At 46.5% G+C, this 16,450-nt stretch overlaps 2 protein-coding genes across 3 annotated transcripts in view; both read right to left on the minus strand.

Moving 5' to 3' along the window:
• The window catches only part of NIPSNAP2 (nipsnap homolog 2), a 35,687-nt gene extending 30,961 nt beyond the window's left edge, over positions 1 to 4,726 (minus strand). The window contains exon 1 of the mRNA XM_040635014.1: positions 4,549 to 4,726. Within this exon, the coding sequence (XP_040490948.1) occupies positions 4,549 to 4,640 (92 nt within the window). The 5' untranslated portion in view covers positions 4,641 to 4,726. The remainder of the gene's footprint in view (positions 1 to 4,548) is intronic.
• Positions 4,727 to 7,324: 2,598 nt separating this feature from the next.
• Positions 7,325 to 10,917, minus strand: MRPS17 (mitochondrial ribosomal protein S17). 2 transcript variants are annotated; one of them, XM_008698606.2, is made up of 3 exons: positions 10,768 to 10,917; positions 10,098 to 10,237; positions 7,325 to 8,282 (listed from the first exon to the last, which is right to left on the minus strand). In XM_008698606.2, the coding sequence occupies exons 2-3, from the start codon at positions 10,218 to 10,220 to the stop codon at positions 8,013 to 8,015; spliced, it is 393 nt and encodes a 130-aa protein (XP_008696828.1). In that variant the 5' UTR covers positions 10,221 to 10,237; positions 10,768 to 10,917; the 3' UTR covers positions 7,325 to 8,012. The 2 variants fall into 2 exon arrangements, with proteins under 2 accessions (XP_008696828.1, XP_040490950.1); XM_040635016.1 differs by lacking the exon at positions 10,768 to 10,917 and adding an exon at positions 10,484 to 10,728.
• Between the last annotated feature and the right edge of the window lie 5,533 nt (positions 10,918 to 16,450).

Below are 16,450 nucleotides of genomic sequence, written 5' to 3' on the forward strand. Positions count from 1 at the left end.
TGGGAGAACTACACCTGCCAAGGCCAGGAGTATGTGGGTATAGCAGGAGATGAGGGGGAGACAGGAGGCTGAAGGGCCTGATCCAAAGAGTCTTGCATGAAAGCAGTCACTGTGTGCTCCCCTCCTCACCGCCAAACCCTCTGCACCCCAATAAACCTGTCTTCCACACTGCTGCTACAGAGAGCTATCGCCTAACTTTTCATTTTTACAAATGACACAGAAGGGTGCCTGAGTGGCTCAGTCAGTTAAGTGTCTGCCTTCAGCTCAGGTCATGATCCCAGGGTCCCAGGATCGAGCGCTGTGTCAGGCTCCCTGCTCAGCAGGGAGTCCGCTTCTCCCTCTGCCCTCCCCAAATCTTGTATGTGCTCATGTTCTCTCTCCCTCTCAAATAAATCTTTAAATAAAATAAAAACTGCACAGAGATGAAGGAACAGTATAATGAAGACCTCTATACCCTGCCTGTAGGTGAAAAAAAAAAATGAACATTTTATCATTTTAAATCTTTCTATATGTATTTGCTTTATTTTACCAAACCATTTGAAAGCAGAGTATAGACATTATGATGCTTTATCCCTAAATACTCCAGCATGCACCTTCTAAGAACAAAGAGAAAACCATGATATGATTTTTACATCTGAGGAAAAGAATTCTATCTAATATCCATTTCATATATTAAACTGTCCCCAGGGGCGCCTGGGTGGCTCGGTTAAGCAGATGCCTTTGGCTCAGGTCATGATCCCGGGGCCCTGGGTTGGAGCCCCCTATCAGGCTCCCTGCTCGGCGGGAAGCCTGTTTCTCCCTCTCCCTTCCACTCCCCCTGCTTGTGAGCGCTCTGCTCTCTCTCTCTCTCTCTCCATCAAATACATAAAATCTTAAAAAATAAAAAACCAAAAACCGTCCCCAATATGTCTTTCATAGTTTTTCTTGGCAAGGGTAGGGTGGGGTGGGAATGGGAAAGAAAAGGGATTAGCATCCAGTCCACGTTCGTGTCATAGATCTCTAATAGGAGAAAGCTCTGCTCGGAATTCTTGAGCTGTCCCCTTTTCCTACAGGTTCAAGTCCTTACTCTTCACAGGATGCCAGACAAGTGTTGCCAAGAGCTGAGGTGGGGAATGATGAGACAGAAGGTAGAGTCAAGACCTGCTGGAGGTAGAAGTGAAAGATCTGGCAACTGGCTAGCTGGGAGAGAGCAGGAGGGGGTGGGCATGGGGCCACGAAATGGAAGATGGACCATTACTGGAGAGAGAACCCCGGAGGAACAAGCAGGTTCTGTAGGAGGAAGACGAGTTAAATCCTGGGTACGTAAGCATCTCAAGCACCAGGAGGACACTAGCGCAATGTCCACTAAGCAACTGGAACTCCAGGCCTGGCACTGAGCACAGCTAAGAGGTGCTGGCAGTTAAGTCTCCTGGCAAGGCTTCCTCCTTCCCCTCTGAAATCCCTCTCACAAGGTCACTCAGAGTCCTGTTGGCAAACCCAGTTTTCTGTCCTCTTAACTTTTTAGCAGCATCTGGCACAGTCGACCACGACCTCCTTGAAACACCTCCCCTTGGGCACTGCCACAAACAGTGCTCACTGGCTGCTCTCTCCCAGTCTCCCTGGCTGCCTCTCCTTCCTACATCGAGCCTGTGAATTTTTTTTAATTTAAATTCAAGTTAGTTAACATATAGTGTAGTACTGGTTTCTTGATGAATTCATTGACTCACCACTTACATATAACACCCAGTGCTCATCCCAACAAGTGCCCTCCTAATGTCCATCACCCATCTAGCCCACCCCCCCAGCCCTGTTTGTTCTCCATATTTGATTCTCTTACAGTTTTCCTGTTTTTATCTCATTTTATTTTTCCTTCCCTTCCCCTGTGTTCATCTGTTTTGTGTCTAATTCCATATACGAGGAAATCATATGGTATTTGTCTTTCTCTGACTTATTCTGCTTAGCATAATACCCTCTAGTTCTATCCACGTTGTTGCAAACGGCAAGATTTTATTCTTTTTAATGCCCGAGTAATATTCCACTGTGTGTGTGTACACACACACACACACACACACACACACACACACACCTTCTTTATCCATTCATCAGTTGATGGACATTTGGGCTCTTTCCATAATTTGGCTAGCCTGTGAATGCTGACACACCTCAGGGCCTGTTTCTTAGCCCCTTCTCTAGTCACACTCTTCAAGCAATCGCATCCATTCCTATGGTTTTAAAAAATGTTTTATTAAGAATAATTTCAATTAAATGCAACACAGTATAATGAAACCCACGGATCTATCAACATTGAGCATTCCTATATACCCACAACTCCCAAATGTAACCTGTGGTCCAGGCATCTCCTTTGAGGAGTCACATAGATCAAACAGGCCAAATGCCTTTCCATTTGAATAGCTCACATGCACCTCAAACTTTACCAGGTTCAAAAGTGCTCTGGAATCCCCCCTCCCCACCCTGTACCTGTTCTTCCTTCTCTGAATTAGGAGCAAGCTCCCAGATGGCAACGACTTTATTCACTGATATTTCCCAACAGCGCCTGGCACATGGTGGGCACTCATATGCCTGAGGAACAGGGACTTTCAGTAAATGGCACCAGCAGCTGCTCAGTTGGCCATCACCCTTGGTTTCGTCTCTTTTCCAAAATCAGACTAATATGTTAAAAACATAGATCAGATCATGTCACCCTGGAATGTATACCTTTAAATGCCTTCCGTGGCTCTCAGTATAAAATCCAACCTCTCTAAACTGGCTTGCAAGGCCTGGAATTATGGGGCTCCTGCTCCTTGCCCCCTGTCTTCTGGCCTGTCTTCCCTTCACTCCCATGTTCCATCTTCCTAGGCTTTCTGAAGTGTCCCGGTATGCCTTACTCCTTCCCGGTCAGGACTTTCCCGCACACTGACCCTAGGTCGTAAAGGCACCTTCTTGGAGACGCCTTCCGTGATCTCACGGGGTAGGTTCCCTGCTCTTCTCTCATACCACCTACCTCCATCTTTAAGTCTATATGGATTTTTACCTCTGCCATGGCTTCCTGGGGACAGTGACCACGGCTATGAAGCGGAGTTCCACAAGGCTTCAAAGACATCGTATACATTCAATTTATGCAGACTTAGTGAATTAATTGGGTCGAGACTGAGTCCCAAAGAACTCCTACAGTTAAGGCAGTCAAAAGATACAGGGGGCCTGAGAAAGTAATCCAAGAGCCAACAGGTTGGGCTTCCGTTTCAAGAGCATTTGGCCCCAGAAGGAAGTGGGGTGCTGGGCAGACCCAGGTCCAAATCTCCAGTTTACTAGCTTTGTGACCTTGGGCACTCTGAGTGAGTATGTTGGGTGAACACCTTCAGCCTCAGCTGTCTTTTTTGGAAAGAAGAAAATTTGAATTTCACAGTTTCTTATCACCTGTGTGAACAAAAAACAAAAACAAAAACAAAAACAAGACACAGTAGACGCTCTATAACAGAATAAATATAAAAGGAGGCTGATTTGTTCATCAACTTGGAAACACAAACATCAAATCTGGAAATACAAGTTGGGCACCAGTCGTAGGAAAGCCGGATAAACTTGAGTTCAAATGCCTTTTCTAGCCGGAGGTCTCACCTGAGGTCCCATCTCACGGGTAAAATGCAGATCCTGTTACTTGAGATTGCTTCTAGGATTAGATTAAATAAACTCTCTGGCGCATAGTAAGAGTTTAACAAACAGGCAGTCCCTTTACTCTTTCGTTAAGTGACAACTGAATTTTCTAGAGGCTCATTATTTAGCCACAAACAGATAACGTTTAAATTACTAATGTGCAGAAAACATGAAAGCAAATCTACGTGTAAGTCAATATGAGCTTGGTTTTTGAACATGGAAAACGGGGCACGGATATGTCAAAGGGATAAAGTCGGAAAACCAAATATTTAATACAATGCGTTCCGAAGAAAGTTTAAACTTGAACCCAACGCCTACTTAGTGCTGGTAACTTCTAAATACTTTCTGATCCGTTGCCTACTTTTCCATGCAAGTCAGACTGTTCGTAGCGACTTCCCCACTACTCCCCAGCGCTTCACGAGGGCTCACCGCGGACGATGAGTGATTTTATTTCTTGTTCACCACCTAAGACATTAAGTAGTCTGTCTACGGCCATTTGCAGGGGCAGACACCGTGGCTTCGCGCGGACGCACAGCCTTGTCCGGGCGCCCGCGAGAAGCCGGAGGCCGAGTCCAGGGCCTGGGGCCTGAGCCGCGCGCGCGCCCTCGGCCACCGCTCGGGTCGCGCTGGGTCAAGGTCCCGCAGGCCGGGCCCGCACGGCGCGCGGACGTGGCCCTGGCACCGAGCGCCGTCCCCGCGGTGACCTTGAGCCCGGCAAGCCGGGAAAGCGCTCCGACTCCGCCGAGGCTCCCGCCCGCCCCGGCCGACCGCGGCCTCGGCCCCCGCCGCCCCGCAGCCCCGGCGGCCCTGCCCGAGGGAGCGCTGCCGGGCCGGGGCGGAGACCCGCGCCGGGGGACCCCGCGCCCTCCGCCCCGCGGCGGCCACTCCCCGGCCGCTCCCGGAAAGGGCGGCGCTGCTCACCGGAGCGCGGGCTGGAGGCTGCAGGGGGCGGCCCGCCGCAGGAGACCGCCAGCCGAGGCCGCTCCGCGGGCGTGTAGTACTCGCGCCGCCATCTTGCTCTGGCGCCTGGGCTCCCACCACCCGGGCCGCCGCTGACGCCGCCGCCGCCGCCGCCGCCGCCGCGACCCCTCCCCCGGCCGGGCCCGCCGAGGCTGGGGCGGGGCGGGGCGGGGCGCGCGGCCGCGGCGGCAGCGTCGGGCGCCGCCGCCAGGGGGGGCAAGGCGCACGGTGCCGGCGCGGGGAGGCCCCGCGGCTGGGAGGAAGGAGCGCCAAGCCCGAGAGGGCTGCGCTAGGAGACGAAAATCCCCTGCGGAAGGAGCTGGGTGTCCTGAACTGGGTGCGCAAGGGGAACGTGGACAAGGCTTTAATGTGCGTGGACAGATCCACAGGAAAAGAGTAACACTGTGTTAAATCCAGGCTTCTCCCCCGGTACCTTTCGTATCATGTAAATTTATTACCTTTTCAAACCAAAAACAGACCCAAAACAACGCTTTAATAAAAACTTTCTGGATGAAAACATTGTAAAGTTATCGCGTAGTCTCGGGACTACATTGTTCCTGTTCAACACTGGCGGGCGCAGATCGCGTCTCCACTGTCAAGCCGTCCCAGTCCAGTGGGGCAGGATGTGAAATGATGATTGGCTGAGTGTGAAAAGTGTTGAAACGAAGCGATTCACGAGGCGGGAAGGGGGCAAGGACGGGAGACCAAGTAACTGGCGGTGGCTGTGAAGCAGAGGCTAGAGCCCGAGTTAGTTGCTGGCACAACAGGGCAGTACCAAGCGAGGAGGAGTTGACCAGTGGAAGGGAGGACACCTGGCCAAGGAAACAAAGGCGTGGGTCAGGATGGCAACTGTTTAGGGAAAATGTATCCTGAGTAAGATAAAAGGGCCACAAGTGTAACCTTGAAAACTGCAACCAAGACGGGGTGGGCAGAAAGGGAGCGAGACAGTGAGAGAAGAGGGAGGAACAGGGAAGGGTAGAGGCCCCAGCCAGCAAGGGGAACATTTGAAGGACAATGCAAGAGTCTGCATTTTCCTGCAAGAGGAAAATGCCCTCAGGACTGGGTAGCTGGGAGGTCTCTGTTACCCAGGCGGGTCTCTGCATAAGAGGGTGGGGGCAGGAACTGGGCTTCTTGGAGGCATTGGAGCTTAAGTGGTGCAGTTTTCTGATTGAAGGAATATTTGAACATGTTAATATGTCAAGGAGCCACCAGGGAGGACAGAAAGGGGTCCTATGGATGGAGGAGTGGCAACAAGGATTTGCTCCAGACGGGACACTTGTCACTTGGAGGCCAGTGGAAAGACCAAGGGACACAGAACAGGAGGCCGGAGGCTGTGTGACTGAGAAGGTTCCTGATCTCAACAGGCTTCTGTTTAATGAGCCTGTAAGAAACTGGATAGACCCAAAAGGAAGGCTGAAGGGAGCTTTCCGAGGGCAGAAAGGACATGGCACAATCCTCCACTGCAGGAGGCAAGCCTCTTCAAGCTAGTGGTGTCCCTGTGCCCTTGTGACTTTCTCACATATTCTCCCAACTTCTCAGCTATTTTTCAAGAGACAAATGCTTTCAAATATATTCTCCTGAGCTACAAATATTTCTTGGGTTGACCTTGCTTTTGTGCTATTTAGTACTAGGCCACTTGTTCTGCATTTTTTTTTTTTTTCTTTTTTTCTCCACTATCATCTTGCTCCGGAGTTCTATTAACCCAATGCTTTTTACTGGGCGAGGTACTCTTACTTCACAGGTGTATAGCTTAAGTTACTCAGTGCCATAGAGGAAATATTGGGCATATTCCTGGAGCATAATTTCTACACCAAGATTATTAGGAAAATATCTTAAGATAAACAAGAATACATGTAAACATTTTAAATAGTTGAGGTTTTTGAGATGGCTTGTACAGGTGTCCTGTTTCTACCAGGATAACGGGTTCCATATAGCCTCACAGTGGGAGACCTAGACACCCTTTTGCTTGTTGGAACATCATCTATCCAATCTCCTTTCCTCTTTTCTTATCCAGCGTAGTTTAGGACTTAGGACTAGTTTTCGAATAAGTCTGTCTCCTTCCTCTAATCTTTCCCCTTCCAGTCCCATTCTCTACTGATGCTATTATTTTTACAGGAGCGTGAATCTATTTATATCATTCTCTTTAAAAATGTCAGATAACCCACAACCACTTAAGTGTAATTTCTGCCTATTTCTTTTCTTTCTTTTTTCTTTTTTTTTTAAGCGATAGAAGTTTAAGAAAGGATACAGGAAAACCTTTCAGGAGTGAGAGGAGTCCCGGCAGGGCTGCCCTCCACCTATTTCTTTATCTGAGCTCCACTCGTGTACAAAACGTCCCAGCAGTCCTCATCCACTTACAGAACCCCTTGGTTATGCTCCCTTCTCTCATACTTTCAGGATTTTACACTCGTCCCTCTGCCTGGAATGCCCTTTCCACAATCCTCATTTCCTAGGTGGAGACTCTTCCTTTAAGATTCAGTTCTAGCACTATCTAGTCTCTTCCAGAAAATTATCCTCATTTCATCCCCACCCATGTGCTTCTGTTTGCTATGAAGGAAGCTGTGCATACTTCACTTACTAGATTTTGAGCCCTGAGTGGGTGGGCAGCGCTTGTGGTTACCACTGAAACCCTGTGCTTGTACAATACACAGATTAGTTGAGGTTGAAATATGCTCCAAGTCTCTTTCTAGGAGACAGGAAACCGAAATATATAACTCAATGTTTCTTCAGGTCAAAATCTAGGTTCATAGTTTATTAAAAAGCAGCAACAAAACTGAAACTCTCCAACACAACTGCACAGTGTGAGAAGTTCTAAAGCTTCATCAATGTATCAGATTGTATGAACTCAGACCTATTCTACGCTAGAATACAGGATAAAAGAAAAGTGACACAATCTTCAAGCTTTATTTTCTATGTGTCAACATTCAGAATACAGACTTTAATGTGATAAAGTCTGACCCCAATGAGACTGTTGATTATTTCCATTTGTAACTGGTTAAATCAGAGAAAAAAGTTTAAGTTAACTTCGAATATATGCCACCAAAAATAAATATTCACTTAATGAGGTCTTATCTGTTTTATATCAAAAGATTTTTCCTCCCCAAATAAAGATTCTAAGATAAATTCAAGATTCCTTTGAATGAAAAAAATACATACCTTCTAAAACAGAGAGCTTACAAAACAATGCAGGGGATTGCTAGGCACACTGACTGTAAGAAGAACGTATGTCCAATGAAAGGAAATTTAAAACATGACCTTAAACTTTTATGAAAAATTTTAACAAGGCCTTTACTTCATTTACTTTTCGCTATTCCATAAATACCAGAAGAGAAATAGGACAGTTTGTAATGAAGCTTGGGAAAATTTCTTTTTCCATAAAGCAAACTTATAAATCTTTCCCTCTGGCTCCTTCTCCCAATCCTCCTTCACTGTGCTGAAGAGCTATTGAGTTCTTCCAGATTTTTGGTTAGGCAGGTGGTTTCCAAGCTGACTGGGCTTTCCAGGTAGGTAGTGCCTGCACAGGGTTTTCCGGTCACTGGATCTATGACTTGTCCAACTTTGAAAACGATCTCGGCCAGTTCATGTTTCACACGCTTTGCTCGTGCAACAGGCAGAGCTCTGAGAAGCACAATATCCCCAACTGTGCACTGCTGAAGAGCATCGTGAGCAAAGTAGGTTTTTCGCTTATTAAAATACTGTGGAAAGGAGGAGCAACAAATCAGTAGTTCCCATCGGTGATCTGATAACACAGTACAGAATATGAAAAAGTAATGCACAGAAAACAAGCAGGGACTTGGGGAAAAAAGACAGTACACACTTAAGGAGGCTTCTAATACAAAAATTAGCTGCTTAATTTCTGGAAAACAGCTAAATTCTAGAGTGGATCATGTCCCTGAGCTCTCCAGCCCATTACCTGCAGCATCCTTGTCTATCAGTCATCAACCTTCTTTACCCTTATTTAAACTCTTCCTTCCTAGTGGAGCCTTCTCTCCAGCCTATAAACATGCTACTTTCGCTACTAGCTGTGTGATTTGGGACAAGTCACTTAATCATTCCAAGCTCGGTTTGTTTTTTTTTTTCCCCAACATAAAATGAGGCTCCAATATCTGCATCTCTAAAGTTATCCAGAGAATCAAATGTTATGATATTCATAAAACACTTAGCTCCAGGTGTGGCTCAAAGTACTGCAAACAAGCCACAGATGGTCATAAACAACCTTGCTACATAAGGTATTCTCATTCTACATATAAGAAAACAGGCTCTGGAGAAAGGTAATGGGCACAGCTAGTAAACAACAGTCAACATTCAAGCTAAGGTCTTCTGACTCTCAGGCCAATGATCATGCTGTCACTCTTCAGCTTGCTCCTGTGTTTTTGTTGTTGTTGTTGTTAATAAAAGACCACTTTATTTTGCTCCCTAACCCACCTGGTGCCCCCTTCCCTCAACTCTGTCACCTCTGGGGGCGCCTGGCTGGCTCAGTCAGTTAAGTGCCTGCTTTCGGCTCAGGTCATGATCCCAGAGTCCTGGGATTGAACCAGCAACTGGCTTCCTGCTCAGTGGGGAGCCTGCTTCTCCCTCTGCCCCTCCCCCTACTTGGGCTCTCTCTCTCTCTCTCTCTCTCTCTCTCAAATAAACAAAAAAACAAAAACCCTGTCACCTCTGCTCCTATGTTTTTCATCCTAGATAGCAAAGAGCATTTCTACCTACCTGTGTGCCTAACCCTGAATGCACAGCCAGCCTTGGCACTTTCCTCTTCCTTCCTTGCACATCTAACAAATCAAGGACTCGGTCTTTTCTTTCTGAAATCTACTTTCCCACTCCATTCCCACTGCTCCAAGGACTGTTCAGGTCCTTATATCCAGTTCGAGATTTTTGCAATAGCCTTCTTACCCACTTCCTTACCTCCAGTCCTCACCCTATGTCTCCAAGTCTGCCTTCCTTTGCTTATAGGATGAAATCCAAAAATACTACATCCAAGACCTCTCTCAGTCCAGCTCCCAGTGTTCTTGCCTTCACTCAACAACAGTCAGTGACTACTTAGGGTCAAGCTCTGGGCCCGACCTTGCCAAACCACTTGTTGTTCCCGCACAATGTCACACCCTTTAATGGCTAAAAGAACTTCCACAAAGCACTCATCATGGCCTGAATGACTCCCCCAAACCTGGGCCTTTGGATAAAAGCCTTTCTGAGATTCAGCCCAAATGTCTCTTAACTGAAGGATGCTCTCCTTCAGCCATGTGGGAAGAAACAGGTATCCTGCTCTCTGCTCCCAGTACTTTGCACAGAGAATTACTACAGCAGTTATCAGACTGAGTTGAAATTAACTCTACGTGTCCCCAGAATTTGAGAATGATCCATGATCAATTCACTTTGTTATACCCTTAGATCAGCAGTGTCTGGTTTGCAGCAGAGGCTCAGTGCATCTGTACTGACAGGGAATTGTTTCTCTGCTCAGAACCCATAACATGCTGTGATTTATCAATGCCATCTGAAAAAGGGATATCTCTCACCTTTAATAAATAGGGATCCAAAACAAGCCTGGTCACTCTCACTTTAGCTGTTTTTTGCATTGCTGTTCCAATCACCTTCCCCACGACCCATTTGGCGTGGACGGATGAACGAACTATTGACATTATCTGGTTTTGGTCACCTGAAAAACAAATTTCAAAGTTTAATATGCTGGTTGTTATGACTCACCAAATGAATTTTGTTACTAGAACTGCTGAAGTTCAGAAACAGCTTTTGTTGGCCTTCTGGAATCACCACTTTGGAGATGCTTACACGTTTCACTATTTCCTTACCCCAACCTTTCACCTTCATACTGTTTACAAAGCTGTCATTTCAAAGCCTCAATTCCCCCCTGTGCAAAACGGGAATAAGAACAGGGTCTACTCACAGGAGCCCTTTGAGGGTTTAACCTAGAAGACGCTCAATAGCGCTAAAAAAGGTGGGTCTTTACTGGCGTCTCTTATTTCTTTCCTGCCGCTGGGCGTGCCTGTCCCCGAAGGCTCAAGCCCCGCTACCCGCGCGCTCAAGGCCTAGGCGGAACGGCAGGGGTGTCCTCTCCAACTTGGGGCTGCTTTCTTGATCGGTTAATGCTGAGTCCATCCGGCCGGGCCTGGGGTACGTTGGGGTGATTGACCCTCCCGCCCCGCACTACCCCGGGGTCAGGGCACTCGCCTCGCCTCCAGGCTCTCACGGGGCGGCGTCTCGCTCCTCCGAATTCGACCCCTGCAACCTCAAGGCGTCACAGAGCTCACCTCTCGACTGTATCTTCCCTGCGCGTGTCGTACGGAGGGGCGGCCCGAGCGTCTGCCGGAGCGGGATGACGTCACGCCCTTGCCAGTCGCTGCGCACGGGACGGCTCCTCTCATTGGCCGCGTGTACTTCCAGCCATGGGCGGGCGTAAAGGCACGACTCCGCCCACTTCCCCTTAAAGGGAACAGCCGACCGTGGGTAAATGGGAAACCTGTACCTGTCTTTTCTCCACGCGCGGGACCACTGGAGCGTAGAGGATTCCGGCCTTTCATTTATTCGGTTTCCTCTTCTTCCGCTGAGCTCCCAGTCTTGGACAAGGCCTTCCAAATCAGAGGAACCTCATTCATTCATCAAACACCGAAACACCGGACACTGCTGAATGATAAGACTTAAGCATTCTACCCTCACAGCGGCTTTAAAGATAAACTTCTGTAGGTTTTTGTGCCCAATTTGATTGTAGGTGTTATTTCTCAATATCTGTGAGACGGAGAGAAGTCCAGCGTTGGCATATAAATATGTGTGACAGTTATGAAGAGGTTAGATGGGCCATGAGCAGGCTGCTTGATGGCGCCTTCTCAGATAGAGGGAGGACTGGGGATGTATTAGGAAATTAAGAGAAACAAAACAATAGGCTACTGGCACAGACAATTTGAGGGCCAAAAAATGGGTATGGTACATTGTCTTTAACTACCGAAACATCTTAGCGACTGGTGAGGGAAGACTGGGAAAATAAGAATTCTCCCATACATTAGTCTGTCCAACACTCATTTCTTTCTTACCAAACAGGTATGAACACTTCTTAGACTCTGCGCTAGGCAAAAAAGATGAATCAAAGGAGACTCCCGCTCTCAAAAAGCCCACAGTCTAGTAGGCACAGGTGAGTAAAGAAAAAAAGTGTAAAACAACTGTAGGTAATGGGAACCTTGAAAAAGGAATGCATAATTTTGCGGAGAGAGGAGACTTGATCGATACATAGCCCTTGACCAGGGGCTATATAGCTTGAGAGGAGAGGGACGTGGGATGTGGGAAGGGCACATGAGGCAGAAAAGAGAGCATGTGCAGGGGTGCCGGGGTGTGAGAGACAGTATGATGAGCAGGAAGCTGATACTGCCAGGATATGCGGTCAGGAAAAGAATGGCAGGGATCGAGGTTGGTTAGAGATAGGCCTCTACCTGGGAAGCATTTCTTGTTAAGGGCCTGGCCTCACTTTTTGTTCTAAATGATGAGAAACCTTTGAGAGATATGAGTAGTTTGCTAGCCTTCAACATCATTGTGGTAGGAGTGTGGAAGAGAGAACAGAGATTGGAGAGCTTGGAGGCAAGATGCTTTGTCGGGGGATGGTGAAAACCTACATTGGAGCAGTGGGAATGGAAGAAAGAAATTGGGTTGGAGAAGTGATTGGGAAATTGGCCATGTGAGGCAAGGGGACAGAGAGGAGGTAAGAGTGTGTGTAAGTATGGCATAAACAAGAGAAATTTATTTTCTCACAGTTCTGGAGGCTAGAAGTCTGAGATCAAGGAGGTGTCAGGATCAGTTTCTTGCTATGTCCTCAAATGGCCTTTCCTGTGTGTGTGTGTGTGTGTGTGTGTACAGGGAGAGAGAGCACAGGCCGACTGGTGTCTTTTTTTTCTTTTCCAAGATCGCTAATCTCATTGGATTAGGCCCCACCCTTATGACCTCATTTATTTATTTTATTTTATTTTAATTAAATTTTTAAAAAGATTTTATTTATTTATTTGACAGAGTGAGAGAGAGCACACAAGCTAGGGGACTGGCAGAGGGAGAGGGAGAGGCAGGCTCCCCACTGAGCAGGGGTGCCAATGTGGGGGTCGATCCTAGGACCCCGGGGTCATGACCTGGACTGAAGGTAGATGGGTAACCAACTGAGCCACCCAGGTACCCCTGACCTCATTTAATCTTAAGTACCTTCTAAAGGTCATGTCTTCAAATACCATTACATTGGGGGTTAGGGCTTCAACATACATATGAAGTTTTTGTGGGGGCGGACACAATTCGGTCCATAACAATGAAATTAAAGAAGCAAAGTGAAAGCTTTGTAATCTTAAATTCAATTTGGGAATACAGTATGAACTCATGATTTATTTTTCTCAAAAAAAGTTTTTCCTAGAAAGCCTACAAACCCAGTATCAATCAGTTCCAAGCACCCAGATTGTGGTATTTATATACCATTTTTCTCTGAAAGTAACAAAGGATCCTTGAAAAATCACTGACTTCAGGTCTGGAGCAGAAAATATGTGAGTTAAACTTGGGACATCTTGTGTCCGTAATCAAGAGAGCTATTAAAGATGAATGGGGTCAGGTCAAAACCCAACCTGAAGGGGTTCCCACTGAACTAAGATGAAATTATGTGAGGCTAAAGAGAATTATTGAATGTATTGAAATGTATTGAATGTATTGAAAACCATAAAATATATAAAAATCCATGAGTTCATAAACGTACTTAAAAGTAAAGCCTCCGGGGATGCCTGGGGGGCTCGATCAGTTGGGCTTCTGCCTTCAGCTCAGGTCATGATCTCAGAGTCCTGGAATCGAGTCCCACATTGGCCTCCTTACTCAGCGGGGAGCCTGCTTCTCCCTCTCCCTCTGCTACTGCATCCCCTGCTGGTGCTTTCTCTCTCTCTGTCAAATAAATAAATAAAATATTAAAAAAAAAAAGTAAAGCCTCTGGTTGCTTTTGGGGAGTCCTAGGGCACCAAGTCAATAATTTGAAAAATAAAAGAAATCAATATATCATGAAGTATGATAAAAATGCATTTCAGAATGACCAAATAATTGATGCATAAGGAATGACAGAATTAGGAAACATTTTATTTTGCAAACTCTAATGAAATGATGAATAATATCAACAATGGTTAACAAAATCATTGAAAGATTGATGGGAACTTTATAATAAAAAGCAGAGTAATACCACCTGAGTCACCAATTAATCTTACCACCAGTAAAAGTGAGTCAACTGGACATTATATACCTTTTGATGTGAAAGAAAAGAAAGTATATAGCACTGACTATAAAATATTAATGTATAAAAGTAATCTGAATCTAATCAATTTTCTAAATCTAACCACCATTTTACAGTGAATACAAGAGATAGAGGAACAAGTTAACACCAGGAGCAGGTAAACTTTGAAAATAAAAAAACTCAGTAGATGGGTTTTAGGCAGATTAGATAGTGCTGAAGAGAGACTCAGTAAACTGCAAGGTAAACCAGAAGAAATTATACAGAATGTAGCAGAGAGGAAAATGTGGAGAGTAGATCGAGATGTTCTCACATTTGTCTATTACGAGTTCCAAAAGGAGAGAATCAAGAAAAGAGAAAGGCTTATTTCTTAACTAAAACAATGGAAGTCAGTGGCCACATTAGGCAGCATGGCGGTACACCTGCTCATTCAAACAACCTCCCTGCTTCTTCCCAGGGAATAAGGGACAGGAGGGGAAAGATAGCTAGGGGCCAAGTGATCAATCTCAAAGAAATCCCCAAAATGTGGAGGTGTGGGGAAGCCAGAAATAAGGGAACAAACCAGACCACCCTGTGCTAGGCGTGTGGGGCGGGTGTCTTTTTTATGATCACTTATGACCAACAAAGAATAAGGAGAGTTTAGGGGGAGGTGGGCCACTGAAGGTGTTATCACTAGTCCTTGCTCAATGCTGATGTCAACAGAGATGTTAAAAGGATTTAAGGTCCCTGGTTAGCTTTCTATAAAACACCAACCCTAAAGGCCCTCTTTGGCAGCCCTGTTGGGACCCCTCTCACTGTTGAGAGCCTTTTCTGTATCTTCACCTTACAAACTTCTTTCGCTTTACTCACTCTCCTTTGTCCACGAGATTCATTCTTTGACTCTGTGAGATAAGAACCTAGCTCTCCCGCGTCATTTTGGTGCCGAAACCCAGGATCACTTCCACCGAAGGGTGAGTAAAAGCGGACTCTTTTCTCTTCTTTCCTGGGAGACGTCTCTCCCTGAGATGACCTCTTCTCATAAACAGCAAACCCCGGGCATCTGTTGGCCAGTTAAAGGCAAATAGTGCGGCCTCTGGTCTTAAGTCTCAGGTGACAGGCTTCTGGACAAAGGCTTGGTTAATCTACCTTCCTCAAAAGAAGGGTATGTTGGCCTAACCCTACGGCGTTCTGCTTCCTGTTCATTGGCTTATCTTAAATGGCTTTTTCCCACATCAGGGACTTTGCCTAGAGTAGGGCCCTTTCAATCTCCGGTGATACTCTGCCCTTTTAATCAGGGATTCATTTCGGGAAGAGTGTTCCCTATGTAGATACAAGGTTTTTTCATTTAAAGATGTCTTTTGTGAGAACAGGTCAGGAGGAGAATCTTTGCCTCATTTCGCGTCTCATTTTGTTTTTCTGCTAACTACAGTTTAGGTTTAATTAGGGCCAGGGATCAAAACACAAGTTATCGGCAAGCAAGATTAGAGCTATCTCTTTATATGTTAAGTTGGAGGGAGCCGAATATTTCCTGGGCATTTACTCCCCCTGGAATACTTTGGGCATTAAGGAGGGAATTACAAACCCCATTTCCTCGATTGGTTGCATTAGCGGCTGGGACTTTAATGGGTCATATAATTGAGGCTTTCTTGTTCCAACAACAGAAATACGAAATTATGATGATGCTAAATCTTGGGGTCTGTACCCCTCAACAGGGCCATGCTTGCAGATGGGAACCTCAGGTATACGGACGGAAAAAGCGCCCAGGGGTAAGGTGAGGGAATGTAATTGAATCAAAGCTGAAGCTTTGTTAACCTTGATAAACTGTTATGTTTGGGCCAAATTTGGGGGGGGTGAATCCAGAGAAGAAAAGGAGGATCAGGTGACAGACGGGTCAGAGTGGCTATTCCCACCGGCTTGAGCCCTCCTCAACCGAAGATGCTATGGGGCGCCTAGGTGGCTCAGTTGTTAAGCGTCTGCCTTTGGCTCAGGGCGTGATCCCGGCGTTCTGGGATCGAGCCCCACATCAGGCTCCCTGCTCTGCTGGGAGCCTGCTTCTTCTCTGTCAAACAAATAAATAAATAAAATCTTAAAAAAAAAAAATAAAGATGTTAGGCCACAATTTCACCTTGGATAGGAAACCATGGGACGCCTTGGTTCACAGGAGAGAGCTGGTACGTAGGGATGCCTTCACAGTCACTCTCTATTATAGGTACGGGGTAACTCCTAACGGGATCTTGAGATGGGAAACCATTCTCTGCGGGGACTCCTGGATTGGGTACTGCAAAACTGGGTAGTTTCCCCTTGTGAAACTTTTCTAGTGTTTTCCATGGGTTAAACAGCAGGTTCTTCAAGGCAAGGTAAAAAAAGACGTGACCTTTGTGGCAAGGCATGGTCTTGGACTCTCCTTTGGGGTGCCTTTTAACCCACTGGAAACAATTTGAATTGCATATTTAGGAAAGTATTGAGCTCCTGTAACACTCACTGCATGGCCACAGTGGGATCAGGTCTCTCCTGTAGGAAACAGGGCAAATAGGCAGGTACCCTAGGTCCATCCAGGCTTTCAGGGCCCTAAATCAGGACCGAGCCCTAAGGCCCTCTTGCAGGACATGTTTGGTGGTAACCAGACCAGTAAACTCCCTGACATACTGG

The sequence above is a fragment of the Ursus maritimus genome, unplaced genomic scaffold (assembly GCF_017311325.1).
Source record: "Ursus maritimus isolate PB19 unplaced genomic scaffold, ASM1731132v1 scaffold_2, whole genome shotgun sequence".
NCBI classification, from domain to species: Eukaryota; Metazoa; Chordata; class Mammalia; order Carnivora; family Ursidae; genus Ursus; species Ursus maritimus.